Source organism: Rousettus aegyptiacus, unplaced genomic scaffold (assembly GCF_014176215.1).
Source record: "Rousettus aegyptiacus isolate mRouAeg1 unplaced genomic scaffold, mRouAeg1.p scaffold_m13_p_5, whole genome shotgun sequence".
Classification (NCBI taxonomy): Eukaryota; Metazoa; Chordata; class Mammalia; order Chiroptera; family Pteropodidae; genus Rousettus; species Rousettus aegyptiacus.
In genome coordinates this window covers 55146048-55173238 of record NW_023416308.1, presented here as the reverse complement: position 1 = coordinate 55173238, position 27191 = coordinate 55146048, and the positions used below count along the sequence as shown (strand labels likewise).

Sequence of the window (27191 nt, the reverse complement as noted above, 5' to 3'; positions counted from 1 at the left end):
TTTTTTTTATAAGAGGCAGATTTTCAGTGAGTCAAATAGTAATTTTCACTGAAAAACTATTTTATATTTAAATATAAATTATTATGCGATAGTAGATGATTCAGTCCCCTAGGTCATGTAAACATTCAACTGTCAATGGGTGTTTTGTGTTGTGTTTTGACTATTTTAAAACTGACAGATGACGTATTAGTTTGTAACAACTCTACTGTAGTCTTAGTCTTGAGTGCCCTTGTAGGCAAAAACTTGAGTGCTCTTAAGGAGCAACCTAAAATTTATTTCTAAGTGTTATAAAAAAGCTAATATAGCCATGTAAATATGTAAACATGCAGTGTCTGAGACTTTATAAAATATAGAGAAAGCAAAGGAGCGCTTATGTTATTGGAGATTTTATACAGTAAATGTTTAAAAGGTTCAAAAATTGGTTCTAGTTTTAAACTAAATGAAGTTATTTAGGATTGAATTTATTATCCCAAAATTTATGATTGATTACCAGATCTGTAGTTCTTTGTAATAATCCAAGATCAAGGTTACAAATTATGTAAATCTAAAAATTGTGTGCAGTTTGAAAATTCAGGTGTACAGAATGAAATTTGGAGAGAGATCCATACTCATGGTGATGACCTTTCTTTTTGAAAAGGTGATCGCTTATTTTTTAGTAATTGCCGAGTCTTGGTTTGCTACCATAAAGCTGGCGGGACTGATTTGTTAAGTAAAATTTGAAACAGTTACTATTTCATAGTCCAGGGAACACAGAATCTGAATTTTAAAATACAGTAATTTTTTAAAATTCTGTCATAGTTTAGGGTTTTTTTTTTCTCTTTACTTTTTAGAAACTATTAAAGCTGGAAACATTGTGATTTTAGTAGTTGATCATGAAGAAGTTGGTTATGCTATTCTTTTCTAGCTGCCCTGCCCCCTTTTCCCAGGAAACAAAGCCCGTTTTGTTTCTTGTCTCCTTGTGAGGTCTCTGCTGCACCCTATGTGGGTGCACTGCTCTGTGCTTTGTTGAAATGCTTGAGATACTCAGAAGGTAAAGAACAGGATGCTTCTGGAGAAGGTTAAATCTCAGCTTCAATAGATAAACAAGATTGTTTGACTTGGTCTTTTAAGTGAGTTCTTTATATGGAAACTTTGTAGCATATTTGTATCCATAGGTAACAGCATTTTATGTAAGCAACCAAAAGTGCTCACCATTGTCAGATTGTTTTTGCCTCTTTTGTGCAAATTTCTGTTTAATTCTGTGGGGTTGTTCCTCCATCTTTTGATATCCTATTTTTCCCTTTCTGTGGCTTTGAATAATCAGATAGGCTTAGATTTGCTAAGGACCTTACCAACTAATTCAGTATGCCAGTCAGCAGTGGTCACTCATTAATGATTACTGCTTATGGTATCTAATTCTGGGAAACTGGTGGGAAGCACAGGATAAGGAGAGGCTATTTACCTCTGTATTTTCACACAGTTTTGTTAATGTCCAGTTAATTTCCACAAGGACTATATGTTTTATTAACTTTTTAAATGCTATATTAATAAAAATACCATGTGGAAAGCTGAAAAGTTTTTCTAGTGTTTCTTAATAGATGGAGTATTTAACAGTTTATATATAGCTCTAAAATCTGTTCTGCAATCAGTCATATTTTAGAATTCCAACACTCACTAATGTGCTATTTCCCAGCAGTTTTTTTTTTTTAATTTAATTGTTTGGAACTGAAAAAACATTTTTTTCCCAATGTAGTTGTTTGCTCTAGGCTTCAATCTATGAGATGTTTCGTGTATGTGATGGGTTCTCAGATCAGCCCTCGAGTTCGTACTTATGAATTATCAAACCTGACATAGCACAATGTATGAAGCATCTCTAGGGAAATATATTGAGTGTCCTGGAATGCCAGGAACATGTTTTCATTGAAAGAGAAGGATCCATCCCTAAGAAGGGTAAGTAAGGCTCAATCTCTACCACCCATTGTTTTCCATTTAGATCTTACAGGAAAAATAAGTGTGCGTATCTTCATGAATTATAGAATTCTTTGAGACTGTGAGTGGCATGGTAAAGTGGGAGGAGGGGGAGAAAGGAAGGGATGGGAATTCAAGCCAGGATGATTATCTGTAGGAATAACAGTCGTAAAGTTTAAAAAGAACTATTCTGGATAAGGGAGGAAACTAAAACATTTATGGAGCATTTACTGTATTTTAGGGCTATAATAAATGCCTTATATATTTTACTTAATTTCCATGATGATTCCGAAAAGGAGATGTTAATATCCCCAGGTATAGTTGAGGAAGCTGAGGGTTAGATGAATTACTGTGATTTGTTTGAAGCCGTGTTTTGTATATCATACTATGATGCCTGTCAATTGTACATCTAGTAATGTTGGTGACAGGTAGATATAAACAATTGTATTAAAGAGGTTGATTGGTGAATCTTAACTCTCAAAAGTTTTTGGCCTTTTTCCTTTCCACTCCCTCAGTACTTAATTGTAAACTATAATTATGAAAGTATTAGTGATTTGATCTTTGAAAGGTGTTTCATAAAAAAAGTCTGGCTGTGTGTGTGTGTGTGTGTGTGTGTGTGTGTGTGTGTGTCCGTCTGTCCATCTGAGATAAATAAGACTTTAAACAATATGGAACAGTGACTTATTTTTTTTGACATCCCTTCTCTGCTCCCCCATACAAAATATTTAAAAGAGATAACCAAAAAGACATAACTGGGGTCATAACCTTTTGGGTGAGAAAATAAAACTGCACAAAGCAATGAGCTAGGGCAAGGTAATGGACTTGCCAGGTTTAGGGGCCATTCAGCTCCTGAGGATATCAAGAACTCTTAAGAACAAAGGAGATATAGAAACAGGCTCAATGGTGAAAGCCAGGTATAGAGAGCTGACTGGCCCTATCCAGTTAAGATTGAACTTGTGTCAAGTCACAAGTTTCAAGAATCAATACCATTCTTTTAACCACAATGTAATTGAATTAGGTCACAAACAATAAAATTTTAGCTTCAAAAAAATATATGGCTTGCCCTACCAGCTATTAATAACTAAAGATTATAATTAAAAGCACGGTACCTAGTACAAGAGTAGTTAGATTAATGAACAGGACAGAAAATCCAGAAACAAAATAATAAAATATGGAAATTTAGTATGGTAGAGATGATTAGGGAAAAGATAACATGTTACATATAGTGTCAGATGGATAGTCATGTAGAAAGAGAGAATTAGATCCATTCATGCCATGCACCAGGATAAGTTCCAAATGGATCGAATTGCCAGATAAAGTGGAACCATATGATTTTAAATTTAAAAATTGATGAATTCCTCTGACACCTGGGAGTGGGGAATATATAACTACAATTTCTAAAAAGATTGATAAGTTTGACTACTTAAAAAATAAATATAAAAAATAAACTAAAAAGACAATAATCAGAGGGAGATTATTTTTAACATGTGTCACCAGTTTTTTTATCCCTAGTATACAGATTATCTAAAATAGAGAAAGATCAGTAACCTTATAGGAAAAAATATAAACACAATTCACATAAATGCAAATGGCCCTTTAAAATATGGAAATTCACCAAACTCCTATAAGACATAGCAAAATAAAATAAAGTCACACTGTGAAACCATTTCTCATCTTTCAGAATGGCAAAAATTCAAAAGTTTGGCAAGGCTGTGAGGGATAAACAGGCATTCATATATTACTGGTAGGGATACAAGAAAAGCTCTATGAGGAGGAAGGGGAAGATTTGTCAATATTGCTTATGATTTTAATCATTAACTCAGCACTCTTTCCCACCTAGGACTCTACCTCAAAGACACAATAGCAACAATACAAATATATGTACAAATGAGCTTCTGTATGGCACTCTTTAATAGTGAAAACCTAATAGAAAATTGGTTGAATGGAATAGTAATTGGCTGTTTTAAAAAGAAAATGAAAGAAAATTATATACTACTTTGGAGTAATCTCACGGAAACATTATTAAATATAAAAAAGCAAAGTAAAATAAAATATAGTATGCTACTATATATCTAAGAAAGAAATCTGTATGTTTGCCTAGATTGTTAAAAATAAAATAAATAAAAATCTGGTAAGAGTTACCAGTTATAGTATGATACTATATATCTAAGAAAGAAATCTGTATGTTTGCCTAGATTGTTTAAAATAAAATAAATAAAAATCTGGTAAGAGTTACCAGTTACCTGTTGCAAGTAGGAGGATGATTTGTAGGAAGTAAAGTAAATCTCTAAAATTCAAAAGCAAAATGTGCAAGTGAACCTGTATATTGAGTTGATGGCCAAATCACAGAGGAATTATTTCAGATGACTTTTAACCACAGTGATTTGACTTTATTCACCTAATGAAACATCTTAAGAACAAAAAATGACCAAAAAATTGGTAACTTTATGAGTAATGAGGTCGAATTGAACTATGGCATTCAGAGAGGTTGGTCTATAATTTTTTTTCTTCTAATATCTTTGGTTCTATACTGATGTCATGCTGGCCTCATAGAAGCATTGGTCAATCTGAGGGGAAATTGGTAGAATTTCTATATTGTCATATCTTAAATAGTTAAATTTCTGCTTCATTGAATATTCAACTTAGAAACATTTTAGTGAGGTTTTTTTTCCAGCACAAACTTTGTGCTAGGCACTCTGCTAGTAACTGAAGATATATACATGATTAGGATATTCTCCTCACTCCTGTGGCACCCCAGTCTAAGAGAGTATACAAATTTGTAAAGAAAATACTACAGCCAGGTGAGAAATGTAAGGAGACAAAATGAAAAAGTGCTGAGGTAGTGTGCCCTAAGAGAAGACTCTTTGTTCTTAGTGTACATGGTGGACTCTGGGAAAGACTGGGGAGTTTTGCTTAAGTAAACCAAAAAGTCTCCAAGAAGGGTTGGCCAAGTGGTCTCTGTGGTACAGCAGAAAAAAAATCACACGGAGTTTGCTATGTGGCTGGGAAGCCAATTAGTCACAAGAGCTGTTAGGGTATGTTATTTCAGATTTTGGTAGCAAGGTTCATGGGAGATTGGTTTGTGATTTTTCCTTCTAATGTCCTTGTTAAGGTATTAGTGTTATGCTGACCTCATTAAAGTATTGTAAAACATTTCTTCTTTGGTGTATAAGATTGGTATTATTCCTTCCTTGAATGTTTGTGGTTGTCTGAAGCTGAGGTTTTCTTTAGTCAGTATGTATTAAACACTTAGAAATAATGACCTGAAATTTCACCTTAAAAAATTGAAATGTGTCTGAAAAGGTGATAGATATAGCATTCTTAACATTCACATAATAAAGCTCCCATCCAATCACGGAGGTTACCACAATCTACAGTTTGATCAGTGTTGTATCAGTGACAGAAACTCACTAGTACAAGAATCCAGTACATTCTAATTGTCAAGTGATGTAATTAATGTAGGTTCAACCAAAAAACTGGCTACCTGGCCTATATTGGGGATATAGTGGTTCCGATTGAGACACATCTCTGCCATCCAGATGTTTGTAGACTTATTTTATGAGCATGCATCAGGTCATTTTAATCTACTTGCTTTATTAGAGGGGTGTGTGTGTGTGTGTGTGTGTATTTAGGATATATTAAAGATTGATAATTTTATTGGGCTTTACTGTTCGGAATGCTTTGTTTCTCTTTAGGAGATGTATTTTTTAATTAATATATATTTCTGTTGTGTAATAAGCAATGCATTCATATCATTTAGACTTCAAGTTACAAAAAAACATCTCTCTTCAACTCAGCTCTTTAGTCCCCCAGTCTCCCAGCTCCAAAGCCAACAGATGTTAGTTGCTCTTGGCTATTCAATTCATATTCTCTGGATATGCATGTAATATACATTTCTCCTTTTTTATATATATATGTACCCTGTTCTGCAGTTTGCTTTTAATTCAGATTTCTAAGACTTTTCTATGTCATTCGTTGCATTTTAGAGCTATTTCTTGTTTCTTTTCTATTGTGACTGCCTTGCAATCCTGTAAGAACAGTGATGATAATAATAGTCATAAGTTAATATAACCATTGTACTACTATTGATGGATTTTTAGGTTATTTCCAGTTTTACTGCAGAAAAGGCTACATCGAATATCCCCAGTTGCTTTTGAATAAATATCCTTTTCCTCTGCTAGTTTTTTTAGGACAGATCTTTTGTTTCATTTCAGCCATGAACCAGAGAATCAGTCAAAGTGCTCCAGTGAAACAGCCACCACCCCTGGCTCCCCAGAGCCCTCAGGGAGGAGTCATGGGTGGTGGCAACTCCAACCAGCAGCAACAGATGCGGCTGCAGCAACTGCAGATGGAGAAAGAGAGACTGCGACTGAAGCAGCAAGAACTGCTTCGGCAGGTGAGGCCACAGGTTAGACCAGCCTTCCACTTTTGGGGGTTTGTTTTCCTACATGAAGTTGAGTGTATTTCATTTTAACCTTTATTACTTAAAGAGGAATGTTGTTTCTCTAAAACTAGAATGACACAGCTCTGTCCTTAGTTTCTTGACTGGCCTTTGACCCATATGGGCTTTTACATGTAAATGGTTATTGCAGCCAAACAAAAATTAAAGGAAGCAAATGTACATAGAATTGTAGATTACTATATTTCTGAAGATTTCACTAAGGAGGAAACTCTGGGACATCACTTGGGGAAAACATCTTTTACTTTAAATGAATTATTTTGGCAACTACCCCAATATGATATTTCTTATGTGACAAATGTGTTTCAGTACTGCTGCTCTAAGATGTTTTATTTAAAATATAACACAGGTTATCCTAAGTTTGGAAGATCCCAGAGTGCCTTAAAATGACCTGCTTATAGATGTTTTTTCATGTTAGGAAAGGTAGAACCTAACATTAGAGATCTTGACGATTTTCCTTTATGTCCCTTTATGATCATTTCCATTAGTTTTCTTTCAGAAAGTACTGTTGGCCTTTATGTTCCATAAGAATGGATAATCCCTCATCTAAAAAATGATTTTTACTTTATCTTATTTGAGAGTGGTAAAGTCTAAGTTTAGATATTTTGATGTGATCTTATCAAAACAGCTATTTTTTTAAGTGTTATATAAGTTTTTTTTAGATGATAAAAGCATGGTACAATTTTGAAAGTGTGCAGAAAATGAAAGCTATCAGTTTCCTGTATTTTTTTTTTTCAGAGACAGTCTGTTTACAAACATTAAATAGATGTATCTGTACTATTTTTCCTCACCTAAATCATAGCATACTAAATGTAGGCATTAAAAAAATCATAGTACTCTACATTTTTATTAACAGGATGTAGATGCTTTTATGAGGTAAAACTTTATAAGTGCTATTTTCAAAGTTTCCCTGAAGTGTTCATGGAAATGCATGATCCCGATACAGTGATACAGTGTAATTCTAGCGTGGTTGGCACAAAAAGTGAGCTTCGATAACAATAAGAAAGTTTGTCAGCATACGATGTCAGGAAGTGGTCTTGAAAGAAATTTTTCATCTTCCATTAAGAAGATAGGGACAGGAAGCATATTAACCAGTTAACTGTATCGCTGAGTTTCTGACAAATTACTATAAAGGTAAGCTTTCTCGTTTAAATAAAACTTTATCATCAGAACAAGGTAGCACCATCAAGAATATAATTATGTAGCTACTAGAAGAAATAAAACAATTTTAAGAGTACGTTTTACACAACCTGTTTTCATTGCATGCATTTTATTTTGTTGTTAGTGGCTACTAAATGGTCTAAATAAATACAAGTCTTAATTTCACATATAAATTGAAGACTATCAAAACCAAGGAACTTTATTAAGAAAAATAATGTAATTGCTAATGTCAAAGTCTTACCATTTGTAAGATTATTTTTATAAAGTCTAGAAGAGGGCCATTCATCATTTTGTTGTATGCAATAGATCAGGCTGGTTTGTTTTTAGTGTTTTTTATGTTGTTTTGTGGGTAAAATGCTGCTACTTATAAAACTCTTTCTTCCAAAGAATTTTTCTAAATCTTATTCTCACTCTTACTCTGGGTGATGGGTCTTGGACAGAATAGTTCATTTCCTTTAAAGATAACTTCTTACTGTTTCTTTTCTACTACCAATCGTGTTGTCTTTTCTTACAATGAAATGACAGACCTACTCTATTCTTATACTAATAGTCTTTTTTTTTTAGGATTTTTATTAGCAATCAGTATAAATTCAGTATATCGTAAGTCTTTTGGCTTCCTGTGTGAATTTCTTCCGTTGACAGTTTCTCTTATCACTACAACATCAAATTATATTTTTCTTGCTTCATCTAATACTCAGAAGCAAAGAACCTACCTGACCAATATCAAATTATATAAGTTCTGACACCTAAAGTCTTGCTGTCCTATCCTCAATGCTGTGCAGTGCTTCTGAGGTTTCAGTTTGTTACGTGGTGGCTCCATTGGCTCCTGTCTTCCTAAGTCTGCTGCTTCTTGGGCTAGCTTGGGAATTCTGTGCTATGGTGATATGTCTGGATACAGTTTATAAGTCAGCCTACACAGCCAAATTATGTGGCTTAAAGTAATTTTTATCCATCTTATTTTTTACTCTTAGGCAATGCGGAATATCAATCCCAGCACAGCAAATTCTCCAAAATGTCAGGTAGGCTCTTATCTGATGTTTTAGCCTTGGAAAAAAAAAGAGAGAGAGATATTAGGAAAGAGAGAAACTTGTTCTCCAGGGGCCTGTCCTCACTGAAGATTAGCCTAGGGTATAACTTTACTATCTTTCTACTGAAATATTTAAGTTAATATTGCTGCTTCCAGAAAGTCTCCACTCTCTGCTCCCTCCCCGATCCTCCCAGAGAGCTTGCTAGTATTCATTTTGATTCCGTGGAGGTCTTTTTTTTATTCCACATTTGAAATATATTATGTCTCAATCGTATATCCTATCGGCATTGAAGTCTGCCTAATTTTTATTTGCATAACTTTAAAAAGTATCAAATTAATAATTTGAATAATAACAAAGGTAGTACAGATTATTTACTTGGGTAGGCTACTTCAGGAAATTTTATTAAGAGTCATAATGATAATGTTAGGAAAGGAAAAATGCTTTCTAGTGGACATTCCAAAGGAAGAATATCAAAATTACTATGAGAGAAGGATCTGCCTGGGTAGTGTTTTAGGTTTCTTTGTTGGCATTTATCAGCTTTTCTCCCTGATGAACCCCAGGGAACACTGGCTTGTGAAAGCATCTTACTTAGGTGGAAAAAATTATGGCTGTTTTTCTTTCTAACACAGGCAGTTATCTGACTCATAGGAAGAAAGTCATTCTTGAAACCAAAGAGATTCTCTGTGTTCAAAGTTCACAGGGTTTGAAGTAATTGCTAGGGGATCATTGCACTTTTCGCAGGTGGGCAGAATCAACCATGAAACACCTCATACTATCGTAGCTCTTCTGCACTAGTCTAAATAAGTTCATTGTGTTAGAATCAGCATCAGCTTTAGAAGTGGGAGTTGACAGAATTTCACTCATTTTGGATACTGTTAACTTGTCCATCGGAGCAGAGTCAGATATAGTCCTCATAGAGACCAATTAACTTTGTGAGAGAAAAAACTTTCTTCTCTATCTACCTCGTTAATGCCTCCTGTAATCAATAGATCAGTATAGGAATAACTCAGAGTCATCTTTGCTAAAGCAGAGAGCACAGACATTCTTGTAATGAGGGCCACTGATATTTGACTGGGAAGAGCATCGTAGCATTGGATCTTTATACAGTGAAGACATTTTTTCCTTGCTTTTTCTTTTAAAGTGTGTCTGAAAGAAGGCTTTCACTTGTGAATAATGAAGTGGAAACTAATATAGGAGCAGAAATAAAATGAGATTTAGGTTCAAGCAAAAAGTTTCCCATGCCGAAAGTGTTTTAAAATTGTTGTTTTTCCTTACTGAGATATTGAACCTTAAATTCAATAAATAGGTTACATACTTCTAGGTTTTTATTTCATACTTGAGTATAAGTGTAAATAGTCGTCAGGAGTTCTTAGATACTTTAGAAGAAAAACTTTAGAAAAGGTCACCCTTTTAAGTAATAAAGTTTAAATTTACATAGTATTTAAAATGCAGAATTTCATAAATTTGCCTCAGCTAGAGCAAGAAACCTATAAAAGATAGTTGGTTTGATTTTTTTTTTTTAATCAACTTTGCAAATGCTGGAGAATAAGTATTAGTTTGTTATATAAGTTTTAGTATCAATGTATTTACCTGGCATGATTGTGAAAACATCAATAAATGTGTGAAATTCCAGTATAGGGTTAAATTTGGAGTAACTCAGATACGATGCATGGAATCTGGTAGTGTTTGTATAAAGAAAGCATTTGTGTTTTTCTCAGCCTACATATTTTCTAAATGACTTTAAGGGAGATGTCAGGAAAGATTTCACAAAGATGGTCATATTTAAGTGAAGATGGCTTTAAGTAGGGTTACCAGGATAATTAAGATAACCAGTAAGAGCTTTCCAGTCTCGAAGAGCAGAGCGTAGCATTATAGAGGAATAATAGTGAAAAGAGGATGGATCCATTCAAAATCTGAGTGCCAGGCACCGTTGTTCAAAGTTTATTGTTTTACTTTTCTAATGGATATTAGTATGGAAGAGTTAACAAGCAATGTGAAATCACTGTCATTATTTTATATACTTCTATACCTCGTATGCTTTGATATATAATTCTATACTTCATATGTGGGAAAGTACCAAACTTCAGAATGTTTACAAATCACTCATTTCAAAAGCTATCTTTAAGAACTTTCAAATAGTATTAACAAAACATGGCTATATTGTAGAATTCTCCAGTCATATAAACTAATGTGAGTACAGGTAAGGTTAATTAAAAATTCTGAAAAATTAAGACAACTTAAGAAGTATTAGTATATCCTCTTAAAGATGGAAATCATCACCTTAATTTGTTAAGGTTTGTTCACAGAATTTTGGAAAAACTTGATCTTGTAGAGCTTTAAATTTTTAATTTCATTTTAACTATTCACTATTTTCATGTTTCAAAAGCAATTTCTATTAGAAAAAAAACTCAAACTGTGAACATCATCTTTACTCTGTGAGATTGGGCATGTAATGCTTAATTCTCTAGATATTTCTCTTTCTAATACATCAAATGCTCCTTTGTAAATGAGAGACATTTTGAGAGAGTGGATCGGGAATGCATCCCAGCTTCTGTTTCAAGGCCTTTTGAAACAGACAACTTGAGGAAAGATAGTTTGCCTTGAGTGTAAATGTTTTTACCTCCTTGTGCTGAAGAACGTGGTTCTTAAAACCTGTGCTTCCCTAATGAGATTAAGACTAAACTTTGCAACCTGGCTTATGATCTGTGGTCAGTAGCCTTCTCTCTTTAGTCAAGCCTATATACTCTTCCTTCTGTTGAATGCACACTCTTCTGTCTTACTGCCGTGATTCTGCTCATGAGCTTTACTTTCCTCTTACCAATTAAAAGTCTCCATTTCCTTTGATCTAGGTCAAAACTCATCCCCCAGTGGCCTCATCATAATTTTTGAAACTCCCCAGAAAATAAAAATAAGACTGCTGTATATAGATACCTTTTATTCTGAGCAAATAATTGCTTTAATCTTCATGGAAATTACAGTTATCAGTATTTTGCAACTAATGAATATTACGTAATTGCCATTTCTTATGGGTAATAAGAAATACACATCAGGGTCAGTCACTGGTTTAATGAGTAATAAAACCCCCACAGTATTTTTGTTGAGGATACTGTACTATGCCATTACCCCATAATGGTAAAGAGGTTCAGCTATCCATAATTTTTGTCACATGGAACAAAATAATACCACTGTTAGCCATGTGAAAAAATTGCCATCCATCCTTTTTTCCCCTGAATTTAATAATAGCAAAGAATTTGGCTCTTTTTTTTCCCTCCAGCTGTCTTTCTTGATAGTAGATACTGAAAAAGCTGTTTCAGAATCCAATTAACGCTTTTTCCAATATTGAATATAAACCATAGATTCATTTAGGTATTTTCCTGTGAATATTTTACGTTTTTAATTTTAATGGGCACATTGAAATGTTTGTGTAAAAGGGACAGAGGAAATTAAGTCTTGCACCCTGAATACTCTAATAGGTTTTCATTTTTTTTTTTATTAAGGTCACCATAATTTGAAGACTACTATAATAACTTTTATTACTTTAATTGAGACCATAATTAAGTAATACAGATTACACAAGACCTAATTCCAGAAATCCGTCAGAAAGACTGTTGCATCTCAGGATAATGCTGGGAACACCAAACTGCAAATCTACTTTAGATATCACTTACCAGAGCTTAGGATCATCATATAGTTATCATAACTATCCCCCAAATTCATGTATACACATTTTTTTAGTCAAAAATGTTTCTGAAGTTGAAGCTACTTTGTAAATGGCACAAACATTGAAAAACAAAAAGTGTTATAAACAGCGGCTAAATATTTTAGTAATTTCAGACATAGCGAAATATTTGTGACCGTTTAAAGCTATGGTGGAAAATGGGGCATGACAAGGCCTATCTTGAATAGTTGAAAGAAATGGCTTTTTGCCCCCTATTTTTGGAATTGTCACATAAACTTCTGTCACTAAGACAAACTGTTTATAAAATGTATATTTTTAGAGTTATTCTCCATTTCTAAATTTGGATTTCTAGTTTACAAAACTAACCTTCCTTTTGATCACCCGGGGGCAGAGGGGTGGGTACCTTCATTTATGTGCCATATATTATTCAAAAATGGGTATACTCTTACATAGCCCATTTGTTAAAGACAGAATTACTTTAAGAAAGTAAAGTTGACTTTATATTTTTAAAAATTTTCTGTAAATAGATTCATAACTTTTTCAGCTAGTAAGATTGTTTTGAGATTCATTCATGTTGTATCTATAGTTCATTCCTTTTTATTGCTAACTAATAGTCTGTAATAGGAATATACTGCATTTATTTTATCTATTTGCCTGTTGATAGACATTTGAGTTGTTTCTAAATTACATGACTGTGTATACAAGTGCTTTCATTTCTCTTGGATACCTAAGGACTTAATAACTAGAAATGTTCTAAATGTTCCTAGACTATGGACTCCTTCTGCTTTTCTCCTTATTTTTCTAAATGATATGAACCCAAACCATCCATTTTATGTAGGGTCAAAATACTTTACCGGTTATGCATTGAAGTGTCTCTTTATGCTATGGGAAATAATACTGCTATTTAAATGAAAGGAGAGAAATATAAAAAAGGGCTGGTAGCTTAAAGTCCACCATATAAAGCAAGCAAACGTGTTTTTTCCTTTATAAACCATCCTGGAAAGTTCCCTCCAGACCCAGCTGGGACTGGGTTTCATTTATGGTGCAGATAGCTCTGACTCAGTGTGTCCCAGATTAGCTAAGATTTACAAGCTCAATGGGAAAAGCAACCACATTTTTGTATTATTACAGAAGAAAATAAGCTAAAAATATTTGTTTCATTTAGAAAAAGTCAACTACTACTGCAAAAGAACTATTTGACCTTTTCAAATACAGAAGCATGATTAAATTTTGGCTGAATTTTCTATCAACTTGCATCTCCATTTTTGAAAGTCTGTCAAACTATTTTTTCTGGCTACCTTTGGGAAAAGAGACGCTTAACGAACTTATATTTTTAGCTCAGTATTCTAATTTTAGGCATTTGTTCAGGATAAAAAACTCCTTAGAGATAGATGTAACTTTCAACATGAAATGTTTCAACTGAAATCAGTTTTTGTAGATAATCCAGTTATGTCCCAAGGCTTATTTTTAAAACAGCTATGCCAGATTTACCCAATGACAAAATAATGTTCCTGTTTATCCAAAGCGTTTTGATAAAATTTATTGCACTAGAATAGGCTTATTCTAAATACACACATGATAGATGATAGATAGATAGATAGATAGATAGATAGATAGATAGATAGATAGATAGATACAGGCTTACTTTTAAATGCATATAATGGAGAAAGTATATGAAATACATTTTTGATAAAAAAAATTCAGATTATTATGTAATGTCACTTCATACTTTCTGTATTAAAATAACATCTGAAGTCACTAGCCTATAACAGCTTAAACAAATTTTCAATATTTTACTTCTGAAATTCTTAATTTTATATGTGTATTCACTTTCACATTTACAATCCTTGGCTAAAAATGTAAGGAATTATAAAGCTTATTCACAATGAAAGCCCACGATTTAACTGTTCCTCACTGGTAGCTGGACAGCATTAGGGAGGAACTCTCAGCTTTGACTCCATTTTCAGTCTCCTTCAGAATCTGACTAGGTGCAGCAGTGGAGCAGGACACTGCCACAAATTTCCATTTACTTCTAAGATCTGCTGCCTTAAAACTATGTCCGAATGGGCGTATGCATGCATACGTGTGTGTTTATGTGAGAAGTAGAAGTTACTTCTTTTTATATTCAGTTGAATTCCAAAGTCATAAATAGGGTAAGGAGGGGAAAATGTTAGGTGGTTTTCCTACCTGAACAAAGTCTCTCTCTCCTATTTTTGATACTTTCTTTAAAATAGCAACAGATGGGTTTCATCTTCCTTATTAAACCCAGTGAAATAAGTTATGTTTACAGTAGGTGAAAATATTAACATAGGAATTAATGACTTGGAGGGGGGCTACCAAGTCAACTTTAATTACATAAAGCAATTTTGTCTTTAGCAAGTACTGAGCTATTTAAGAATGTATCCATTTTTGGATAATATGTGTAAGTTATTATATATCATATATCTCAGAAAAGTTGTTCAAAATTTACTTAGGGCATCTAATCAACACTTCATTTTGCTGTAACTGGAAATTTTAAAAGTGAGTTGAACCTTCGTACCTTGAATATGGTGTCTATAATTTGTATGTTGTTTGTATCATTGGCCTTATCACATTATATTTGTTTTCATGCCACATTCTTCCCTGTTTGATTAATAATGCTGCCACCCTCTTACCATCACCAGTAAATAAAGTGGCATTTTTTTTTCTTGAGCCTTTCAAGTTCAATTTAAAATAGGACCTAGGTTAGTTACTCTCAGTCATGGCTCAGATATGAATTTAATGAAAAATGTGTTCCATAGCCCTTCGGGGATAGGATACTTTCTTAGCAACTTGAAATAATTTTCCTTCTTATTCACGTCTCTAAATTACCTTTCTTTGTAAATGTGGATAGTTGGTTCTGCAGTATTTTTGACAGTAGAAATTCAGTTGTTTAAGGCAGCAAAAAGTAGAAGTTAGACAGCTTGGAACAGGCCAAGTGACAAAATTGAAAATAGCAAAAACTCAGAGAGGTACACATGACAGCTTTAATCTCATAAAACAATCTGAAAAAAAAATGGGAATTTTATTAAAAAGGGTAAAATAAAAAGTTGTAAAAACAGTATGAAAATTACAGCTAAATAGCAATTTATTGGTTAGTGTCATGGCATGTACTTGCTTTGTGCTGCAAGGAGTTCAGAACTCGGTACACAAACAAGAACATGCCTTCTTTGCTAGAAAACAATTGGGGCTCTTTTCAGGATATTCACAAATCACTTCTATATTTGAAAGACCTGTAGTTTCTTCACAGACCTCTAGCTATCAGCCTCATTCAGAGCCTATTTTATTCATTCTGAAATTTATTGCTATTTATATTCTTATTTCAATAGCAACATAAATTCTTAACAGTATTAGATATTATTGTTTTACACTCCAAAGTAGTCCATTCATTCAGTGTGCCCTTAAGGGACAGAGAAGAAATAAATAATTAAAATATGATGTGATAACTACTAATGTCATTTTACATATATGTGCTAGGGTGTTAAAGACATAACATCTTTCTCTCCAGTCCAAAGATAGAGATGGGATCATCATGGAGAGTTACCTAGAGAAAGTCTTAAATGGAGAAGAAAAGTGATCTAGTCAAGAAGAGCATATGGAAAGATGTACTAAGAGACGACATATTATACTACAGACCTAAAGGGAGTGCACTATCATTGTTTTAAAGTCACTTTTCACTTCGCAAGATGAGAATGGGAGGAGTCAGAGAGAAGATAGAGAGAAAACAAATAAAATGGATCCCCTGAAGCTACTGAGAGAGTGGGTTAGCCTTTTTAACAGGAGGACAGGAACCTCATTTTCTGAAACTGGAAGAAAAGTTTCAAAGATTAGTGTGTGTGAAGAAAGCTTTGTGGGGAGCAGGAAGGGATGGCAGGAGGAGCCAGAAAATTGTGCCTCACGGCCTCAAGAAATAAGTGTCGACAAGGATGTGGAGAAAAAGGAACCCTTGTACACTGTTGATGGGAATGTAAATTGTCACAACCACTGTAGGAAACAGTATGGAGTCTTCTCAAAAAACTAAAAATATAACTATCATATATGATCCAGCAGTTCTACTTCTGGGTATTTATCCAAAGAAAGTAAAAACACTTATTCGAAACACTAATGCTGTTCATTGCAGCATAATCTATAATAGCCAAGATATGGAAACAACCTAAGTGTCCATCCATGGATAAAGAAGATGTGGTATATATGCACAATGTGATACTGTCGTGCATAAAAAAGAATGGAATCTTGCCATATACAACATGGATGGACTTTGAGGGCATTACACTAAATAAAATGAGTCAGAGAAAGCCAACCACTGGCGGGGGGGCGGGGCAGGAAACCAAGCTTATAGAGAACAGACTGGTAGTTGCCAGAGTGGGGGAGAGATGGGGGTGGATTAAATGTGTGAAAGGGTGTCAAAGGGTACAAAATTCCAATTACAAAGTAAGTCATGGGATGTAATGACAGTTTGGTGACTTTTGTTAATAATACTTTATTACATATTCGAAAGTGGTTAAGTAAATCTTGTAAGTCCTCATAAGAAGAAAAAAGTCTATATTTGTAACCGTATGGGGATGGCTAGTAACAAGACTTACTGCAGTGATCATTTCACAACGTACACAAATATCGAATCATTATGTTATACACCTGAAACTAATGTCATATTGTCAGTTATACCTCAATTCAAAAAAAAAATAGGAAAAAGGGAAAGAAACTAAAAGGGAGCCAATAGATTGGAATAGTAAGAGAGAGAAGTAACTGGAGTCCTGAGGTTGGAGAGATGGTAGAGTGAGAGTGACATCATGCAGGAACTGGGCGAACAGAAAAATTGTGATCCCAGAAAGTGGGCTGAATGCATTTAGATTTCCGGGGAAGAAATTTTACTTAGTTCCAGGGTGTTACTAAGCGAGTGCAGTTAATGACTGAATAATAGCAAAGTGGTCAGTGTCATTAAAATTTAGAGATCTAGGAATTTCAGTGATAGATTATTATACAGATTCTGTGCCTGGATGTTGACAGTTCCCGGTGATGGATACCGTTGCAGTGAAGTGAAACCCCAGTCATTGTCCCAAACATGGTCAAAGATTCTAGAGATAGGTTTTGTTTTAAATAACAAGGCCTTTGCTGTGCAAGCGGATGATTTTGGTAGGTGGAGATGAAGATCATTGGAATCCAGGAGGTCAAGGAGCTTTCAGGTTGAGTGAATCATTCACATAACAATGTATAAAAAGTTATAGCATCATGTCAAACAAAAAAAAGTCAAGGGAGGAGAAGCTGACTTTTTAGCAGAGATGTATTTTATAAGAGCTTGGGAGGCAAAATGGACATTCTTAGAGAAGGGAACAGTAAATGGATGAAAAGGTGAGAAAAAGGGCATAGTAGTAATAAAGGTGTTAAAGTGTTGGCCAGAGGAAGATAAACCAGTCTCAAGATCCCAGGCTATGGTATTCAGAGGCCTGTTGAGGCAGGCTTTCTGGAACTGTCAGGGTAATAGTAGTGACCCACAGCTTTTGCTCAGGTTTCCAGATAGAATCCTGCTGAGAAATTGGTGGATGCTCCTGAAGATAGCTCATGATAGAAAAACCTGAAGTTAAAATGAGATACTTAATAGCAAAGTATAAAAAATAATATAAGAAGGTAGGGGGAATTGTTGTCTTATAATAAATCATCAAATGTTCATTACTAGTGCAGAACATATAAAACCATATGAGGGTTGGTGAGTAAAAATAAACTTTAGGCGTCTCTTTTAAAAGACCAGAGTTGCCGTTCTACCCCAAAGAAGGGATTTGGGAGTGTCTGCCAAAGTAAGGAAAATAAAATGATATTCAATAATAAAGTATATATGTTTTGAAGTTAATAAGACTAGATAAACTCTCAATTTATATAAGTTACGTTCAGTTGAACTAGTTTTTTTTCTCACTGGGAAACTTGTTAACTTTAAAATAGATGTTAATATTTAACTTTACGTGCACATGGTTTCTCTAATGTTCATTTCTTTAAACCTAACAATAAAATTGTAACTCAGTATACTGATTCTGTTTGTGTTTATTTTTTCTAGGAATTAGCTCTCCGAAGCCAGTTACCAACACTAGAGCAGGATGGTGGGACTCAAAATCCAGTATCTTCTCCTGGGATGTCTCAGGAATTGAGAACAATGACGACCAATAGCTCGGATCCCTTTCTGAACAGGTTGGTGAGAGTTGCTACTGACCAATATCTAAAAAAGATCATAGCTTTGAGATTATTCTCCTTAGTACTTATAATCTGTTTAAACATCTGTTTGGGTCAAAAACCATAGTTGTAAAGGAATCTCTCTGTAAATGGCAAGTACAATAAAACTTGAGGACTAAAAGCTGGCTCCTGTGAGAGGAAGTAAGCTATTCAGACTTGTAGAAGGGGACATTTAATTCTAAGTCACATGTTTGCTTCTGCCTATACTATCACTTAAAATTACAGAATCAGGAAGAAACTTGTGAATACCTTTAAAGTATTTAAAGGTACGTTGGTTTAGGAAAACCATTCTACTGCCCGTTCAGTTCTTACCAATTGAACTGAAAACTTCATGATCTTAAGAAAAACAAAATTTACTCTTCTGATACATACAATTTAAATTTCTGCCAAATATTTAGTGTTTTTATACAAGGTTATATTTCTGAACTTAAACTGAAGTTAATTAGGAAAGATCATAGCCACCGAACCTTTTTTTTTTTCACAAGGAAAATTTCAAATCAATATAATTTCATTACCCATCTATTGAAGGCCCATATTGATCCAAGGATAAAATGAGACCATTTAGAAAAATGGTGGATTCTTTCTTAAAATTTTAATGAAAGCTGGGCTGTAGTTTGAAATACTGTTTTCTGGTAAAGATCACAGAGTAACAGATCATCTGTGTTTATTAATCTAAAGGAAGAATTCTATGCCTACTCTCTGTAGTGCCCCCAGTTTCTAAAACACATTAACTATAACATTTCTCTATTCAAAAACTTGATGGTTTCTTCCATTGCCTTTTATTCAACTTATACATATTTTTTAAGCTCTAAACCTTGTTTCCTTAACTTGCCACAGGGTTGACTCTTAGCAGTGGTGCAACATCTCTTTATCTCCCTTTTACTCTGAGAGCCTTCAAGGCCAGCTCGGATATCTCCCTCCACAAAACCTTCCCACAGTACATTTAAGCTCCCTTCTGTGTTCTAAAAGCACTGTGCTTGCAATAGCCCTTGTATGATTCATTAATGTATTTGTTCATCTCTCCTTTGAAGGTGTGAGCCTTGCAAAAAACATCAGTTGTTGTTTTTAACCTCTCTATCCTCAGATCCTGGTCTGATGCTGTAATAGCAATGTTCAGTGAACATTTATTGAATGAGCGGGGCTGCAGGCAGTGGAGTTCTGCAGGGAGCAGTCCTTAGTCAGGGAAATGACTCTGTGAACTCTGTCCCGAGGAATGCCCATGTGCTTCCCCTGTGGCTTAGAAAGAACTCTGCACAACTGGGTAAATTCAGCTATTCTGTACTAGTCTTGAGTGTCTGGTGTGTGCCCCGTGCTTACAGTGAGAATAGAATGATAGCTAGGACCAGGCCCTTGTCTCAGATCAGGGCAGGCAAAATAAAAACAAACCACATCCTGAGGCCGCCTCCTATGTGGCCGCATTGTATACAAATGGTCTCAGAGGCAAAATTGTGTTTTCGTGGATCTGTGTGAGGCTTTTGAATCTTGCCAAAATGTGACAGAAGCATTAGAGTAAACTATTGGTTGCAGTATTATACAGAGTGAGGGGGAGGAAGAACAAAGCAGATGCATTAAGTAATTTAGGGAAGAAATTTAAGGGACTGAGCTTTCGACCTTGAGCAACTGTTGTTAGTAGTTTCTTCTGTTTTAACTTTTGTGTAAGCTAAACAGCTACTTAAATGTCCAAGCTGTGAGAAAAGTTAAAGTTCACATCATGGCCAGACCCTTGAACAATTGCTTTGTTTCACACTTTGCCATGAAATTTTCTAGAATTAGTAGAACCTCAAATTTTATAGTCAATGCCAGCCGGCATCTGCAGTGTTCTATTTTTATGAAAGTAATGTTCTGGGGATATTTACCATACTTGTATGTAAATCTGGGAAACTTCATTTAGCCTAAAGTAAAAATCTGTCTTGGTTCATGTTTTTATGTTTTTCTCAAGGTGTGAGCCTTATAGCTTTTTTTTTTTTTTTTTTAATTACTCTTTCCTCTGGAACTCTTAAGGATTCCTATATTATGCTGAGGTATTTGGGCTTTATTCCCCTAAGCAGAAGCAAGAAGATCAAGTTATAGAAGTTCTCATCAGCAGTGACTCATCTCTTTTGTATCAGCCCTGAAAAGAATTCTGGTTCTTTATTTTGAGTTGATTTTTCCTTGGCTTAAACTCTGCATCAGAGCTAGGAATTTAACATGAGTTTAGTGCAGACCTATCTCACTGCCACTTAGAGTTTGTATTTTGACCTGTGCCTCTATCTGTGCCTCTATCACTACCACTTGGGGAATTGAGAGACCTTGAAACAAGGGAGCTATGTGGATCCCCCAGATTCAAAATGGTATTACAGAGAAAATACCTATACAGAGAATTTTCTCAGCTAGAAAAACTAAGTATTTCTTTTTTGCTCTATAGCCACCAACCAGAACCTTAGGAGAGAGAAGTTGGCCCCTTAGAGCTGCCAGCTTCAATTAGGATTACCTCAGCTGTTTCACTCCATAGCCTGAGGGCTGCGTATGGGCCCTGAAGGGGGGAGGGTGCTTGTTTAACATGTTGCGGGGCAGGAATTTTCACTAATCCTCGTTGAGAATCATGTTAGTGCTCATCAGGTGTTTGTTTTGTTTTATCTTGAAATCTTTTCTTTTTTTTCTTTATTTTCTTTTTTTCATTTTTGTCTTGGTCTTTAATTCTTTGTAGTGGCACCTATCACTCTCGAGATGAGAGTACAGACAGTGGACTGAGCATGAGCAGCTACAGTGTCCCTCGAACCCCAGATGACTTCTTGAACAGTGTTGATGAAATGGATACAGGTTGGTACTCTTTATTCCTCTTAGGAGTCTGACTTTCAGACCCATAAAGTCATTGTATCACCAAGTCTAATAAGCTATTGTGAGCAAAGATTATTCCGAAGAAAGCCATTAAAATCCTGTAAACTTCAAATTAAGCCTGCTTTATTTCTGTATAGCAGTTTGTAATTTAAAAGTCTTTTCTCAGTTTCAACATATCATAAAATCTTAGCTCTATTTGAACAAAACTTATGACATGACTTATTTTAGCATTTAAAGTACTGAATTAGTTGGCAAGACATTTGAAAACCCTCTTAGATTTCTCTATTATTATAGGTTTGTATTCTTAAGTTTGGAGAGAGCTTTCTATATGTGATTCTGTGTGTGCTTTTCTCTTTTTCATGAGGGTTTTTGGTCCTACTTAAGTGTTATGGGGCTCAGCAAATAAGTGGGAAAGGCTAGGTAATGGAGCTCACCTACTTTGTTGTTAGCATAGTTACAGGGGTCTTGTGGGAGTTAAGAAACACCTGGTTCACAGGGGTAATTAAGAACTTCTCCTGTGGCTTACCTGGTGACCACTGATTGCCCTGGACTTGGCAATTATCAGAGGACGTGAACTGGCAGGGAAATGAAACAGACCTCCAGCTAGCTGGTTCTTTCGCTGACAGTTTCAGTAAATGCTTGGCAAGTCTTTTGTGCCTGAACTCATCTAGCTCATGGCTTTGATGCTTCTTAGAATTTCTCCTCCACCCCACCTTCATCTCTGCTCTTCTAAATCTTAAATCATCCTTAGGAGTCACTTCAAACCCATCTTATTCAAACACCTTTCTTTACTTCTCTGTTCCCCATTTCTCTCTCCAAACCCCTATAGCATGTAATGGTTTACGTTAGTTTTTCTAAAAGCATGTTCCATTGAAGCTCTAAGGAATGTTAATGTTGTCATGTGTAGAAAAGGTCTTGTGGCCAGGTAATTTGAAAACCTAGAGCAGAACTAGGAAGATTTATTTATTCTAGGATTTCTGGGAGGCTTGTTTCACTACTATGAATGTGAATCTTCAAGAGTGGAGTAGAGTTTTTACCCAGTCCTTTTATTTCAGTTTAATTTTTCCTAAAGTGTACTTAAGGGAAAGATGAAACTATACCATTCATTTTTATATTTTATCTTATTTTGGTGGTACATATCTGGAAGAGAGTCAAGTAGTGATGCTTTTGTATATGTACTTGCTCCTCCTTTACTGTATATAATTTTTCAGAGAATTTTTATTTTTTTTTTATGACTCCCCTTTAGTGCTTAGCACTTAGTCATAAACAGGAGAGTTATTGGTTAGATATCTGAACAAATGGTTGAAGCAGAAGGACCCTTGGCATTGTTATTTTATGTATGGGATGTTTGGTCTACAATAAACTGGGCATCTGTTCAGGAAGTCAGTCAGGAGTGCTTTTCTTTCTCTATGCATTTCTGTATGTTCTCACATGATACAGCTCTGACATTAGCTTTTCAAAATGGACCTTATTCTTGCACTTTGTTCCAACTAGGTGATACTATCAACCAAAGCACCCTACCCTCACAGCAGAATCGTTTCCCAGACTACCTTGAAGCCATTCCTGGGACAAATGTGGACCTTGGAACACTGGAGGGAGATGGAATGAACATAGAAGGAGAGGAGTTGATGCCAAGTCTGCAGGAAGCTTTGAGTTCTGACATCCTTAATGACATGGAGTCTGTTTTGGCTGCCACCAAGCTAGATAAAGAAAGCTTTCTTACATGGTTATAGAGCCCTCAGGTAGACTGAAAAGGATCTAAGGAGATAAGACACACATACCAGAAATTTCCAGATAAGCCAGTTGCAATCTTCTGGCTAATACAGAAAAAGATGAACAAACGTCCAGCAAGATTCTTTCATCCACTATTTTGCTCTTCCTTGTCCGTTGCTGCTGTTAATATATTGCTGACCTCTTTTCATAATTGGCCCTAAAGAATCAAAAAAAAACAAAAACTTTTTGTTTCTTTTGCTATAATAACTACTGTTTGTTTTGGGGGCTGGGGAAAGTGAGCCTGTTTGGATAATAGATGTCATTCCTTTTGCCCAGTTAGGTATTCACCAGTCATTTTAACTAGTCAGACTTGGAAGTCAAATGCTTCATGTCACAGCATTTAGTTTGTTTAAGCAGTTGTTTCTCCAGCTGCCTTTGGCCATTGGAAAAACATGACTGACTGGTCTGACAAGCCAAAAATGTTGTATCTGATATTAAGTACTTAATGCTTATTTGAAGAGGTAGCTGAAACCAAGGCTGAAGACTGCTTTACTTTCAGCGTTTTTTTTCTCCTAGTGCTATATCATTAGTCACATAGTGACCTTGATTTTATTTTAGGAGCTTATAAGGCATGAGATGATTTCCATAGAAATATATTAATTATTGCCACATACTCTAGTATAGGTTTGGGTGGGTTTTATTGTGGGTTTGGTTTTGTTTTGTTTTGGTTGGTTGGGGTTTTTTTGTTTTGTTTTGTTTTTCTGGAACCAAGGCAAATTACCATAATAGTGAATCTGTTTATATTGTAGCTTGGAATGGTTATTGTAGTTCCTTTGGTAAAATCTACATTTCCTGATTTTTTACCATCTTATTTAAATCTTGATTATCTGCTCTATGTATACCCCCACACATACTTATAATGTTTATATGATAGTGTGATAGCAGAATGTAATTTTTTTTAGGTTTCCCTACTTTCCAATTTATTTTAAAATGGTAGCTTCGAATGTATGCATTTAGAATACATGATTAGTAGTTTATATCTCACAGGTAGTTTAAATCTGATTGGGGCAGTCTCCAGATGTTTGAGGTAGTTTAGTGTTCTAGAAGGGGCTGTTAATGTTGAATAGTGCCTGAGTAGTACTGTATACCCTCTGGGTACACAAAAAAATATATTATCTAATGAATTTGAAAGAAGCAAATAAGAAGTGGCTTTATTTTCCCCTTGTTACTCCCTTGGACTAATTTTAAGTCTTGGTGGGAAATCACTGAGTAGGTTCATAATGTACATGACAAAAGTAAGCTTTATGTGGTTGTTTACCTTCCTTTAGCTTTGGAAGTTTTACCTTCATCTTGGTTTTGGAAGTAAATTTAGTACTTTAGTTGTCATTTATAATGAACATGTTAAAAACCACATTGAAATATTGCCTACAGGATTGTTCTTAATAAGACTTGTTCCTACTCCTATATGCTAAAATTGACCCTGGACAGTAAAATACTGTAAGGTCATGAGTTAGCTGGTAAAGTGATCAGATTAATAAATGTATATTGGTAGTTGAATTTAGCAAAGAAATAGAGATAATCATGATTATACTTTTATTTTTACAGGGAGAGATATAACTAGAGTATGTGTCTACAGGAGTAATAATGGTTTCCAAAGAGTATTTTTAAAGGAAGAAAATGAGCATGAATCAACTCTTCAGTATAAGCTATGAAGTAATGGTTGTGAATTACAGTGGCACCAGCTAGCACCTCTGTGATTAAGGGTCTTTCAATGTTTCTAGAGTGAGCCCTTATTTTCAAGGGTTTATAATAGACATGAAATCTCTTTTCCTGGGTAGAACTGCTATGAAAAGCCTCAGCTTGGGAAGATAGATTTTTTTTTTTCGTAATTAAAAAATTGAAGTATTTTGACCCTTTGATTCAGAGGAATGAAAAAGTTGAAAGTAAGAAGTTTTATATTAAGTATTTTCAGTGCTCAAAAATGCAGTCACTGTGTTGTATATAATGATTCATAGGTCGATCACTCATAATAATTGACTCTAAAGGCTTTTATTAAGGAAGCAGCAGAAAGATTAAATCTTGAATTAAGTATGGGGGAAAGTGGCCACTGCAGATACATTAATTTTTTTTTTTGAGCAATAATGAAATTCTACCTAGAATGCATAATTGAGTATATGGATGATACTGCATGTTGGGTTTTTTATGTGCAGAAGATCAAAGCTACTTGGAAGTAGTGCCTACAGTTTGTCAGTAAGCCAGGATTAAGATCGTATCTTTATGTATCAGCAGAGTAGCTTTAGATAAAAGAGAAAGGGGGGGAAGGCGGGAGGGGGGTTGTGAAGACTTAGTAGGACTTCGATAGAGAACTTTATAACATCCTTTTTCTTCAATAAAGACTTATCTTGCATCTTGCTGTCATTAAAGGCAGTTCCTGAAATTTCAATCACTTGAGTACACCCGCAAAGTAAGTATATGGAGTTCTTCATTTCCCCTTGACTTTGACTTTCCCAGTTATACCTCAATGTTGTAGCAGCACTGTGGTACCTGACAGACACAGTGCTTTGATCTTGTCATACCCTCTGTACGGACCTGAAGGGGAGACCTCAGAGTCCTTTCTCTTTTCTGAGTTTGAATCACAGCCTCGACGGTCTTTCTTGTTTTATGTCCTTGTTCCTAATGTAAAAGTGTTTAACTGCTTCTTGGTTGTGTGGGGGTAGTGTTGGGGTAAAATTTTAACTGGGTATTCTTGAATTACTTTTACAATAAACCAATTTTATAATCTTTAAATTTATCAGCTTTTTACATTTGTGTTCTTTTCAGTTAGGGCTTCTAAGATTCACTTACGGTTGATGGAGCACGTTGATTAGAGTTTCAGATTTTTAGAAAGTACTATTTGCTGTAATAACTTTTCTAAATATAGTGCCTTTTTAAAAAAAGCAAACACAAGGAAGTGACTTTTATAAACAATGTTGCTGTTTTAAGTATTCATATTAAATAGATGCATTCTATATGGAACCTTGGCAGAAAAACACTGAAAAATAACAAATTGTGTAATTCATAATTCATACCAATCAGTGTTGAATCTCAAAACAGTGCAGAAGTGGGAGACAGTATCCAATGATTAACAATTTCATAGCTTTTGCACATCTGAGAAATGAGGGCTCAGATGAATTTTATCTTCCGCCAGCATATTTTTTATAAGAATTGTGGGTGTGCCTATCTTAACAATTGTTTTCTGTATCTTGAAAAAGTATTCTCCACATTTTAAATGTTTTATATTAGAGAATTCTTTAATGCACACTTGTCAAATATATATATATAGTACCAATGTTACCTTTTTATTTTTGTTTTAGATGTAAGAGCATGCTCATGTGTTAGGTACTTACATAAATTGTTACATTATTTTTTCTGATGTAATACCTTTTTGTTTATGTAGTTCAAATATATTCTTTCTTTAAACTCTTTGTTGTTTTTAACGATTAATATATTTAAAACAGTTTTGGCTTAATGGACTTGAAGAGAAAAAGTACTAGTGATAAGAGGAAATAAAAGGCGATTGCAGTAGTAACTGGTACACAGGTGAAACTTAAGGTTAATTTGACATTTGGAACTTCCGAAGTGTGGGTATTATTCTTTGAACTTTATGTTCTGTACTCTTCATGTATCCTCATTGATTATAGTGTGTAATCAGAATTGTTTCCTTCATTCTTAAATGACTTTACTACACTTAACAGCACAGAAGAAACAGAAGAACTTGACACAGTCTTTCAAAAGAGACTTTGGTTTAATTTCTCCAAAACATTGTCTCATGGTCTCTAAAATATAACACTTATATTAGTGGGAATTATTAGTTATTGTTTCATAAATAAAAACATTCACAAATTTAAGTGGTAGGTTCTGAACTTTGAATAAGAAGTAGATTGTCTTTGAAAATGATTTTTTCTGTTTATATATCTTTAATTATTGATATAAGTTTTGGTGAGGTAAATCTGAAAACTTCATATTTTATCATATATAATTTCTTTACAATAGAACACTAATGTTGTGGAACTTGAGATTTATCATTTATCTTATACAAAATGTGTGGTTGTACATCCTAGCTCAAAACTATACCTCGTGTCTATAGGCAGTGCACCGTATGCTGGATGGC

At 34.6% G+C, this 27191-nt stretch overlaps 1 protein-coding gene across 12 annotated transcripts in view; it reads left to right on the top strand.

Annotated features, from left to right (window-relative positions):
- YAP1 (Yes1 associated transcriptional regulator) overlaps window positions 1–26615 on the top strand; it is a 100439-nt gene extending 73824 nt beyond the window's left edge. For 3 of the 12 annotated variants that reach the window (XM_016133997.2, XM_036221926.1, XM_016133996.2), the window contains 5 exons: window positions 6162–6343; window positions 8539–8586; window positions 18339–18469; window positions 21198–21310; window positions 22823–26615. In XM_016133997.2, the coding sequence (XP_015989483.1) occupies window positions 6162–6343; window positions 8539–8586; window positions 18339–18469; window positions 21198–21310; window positions 22823–23061 (713 nt within the window). In that variant the 3' untranslated portion in view covers window positions 23062–26615. Of the gene's footprint in view, window positions 1–6161; window positions 6356–8538; window positions 8587–18338; window positions 18470–21197; window positions 21311–22822 lie in introns of all 12 variants that reach the window. The other 9 variants (XM_036221925.1, XM_016133995.2, XM_016133993.2 and 6 more) reach the window with 3 other exon arrangements.
- Window positions 26616–27191: the final 576 nt, after the last annotated feature.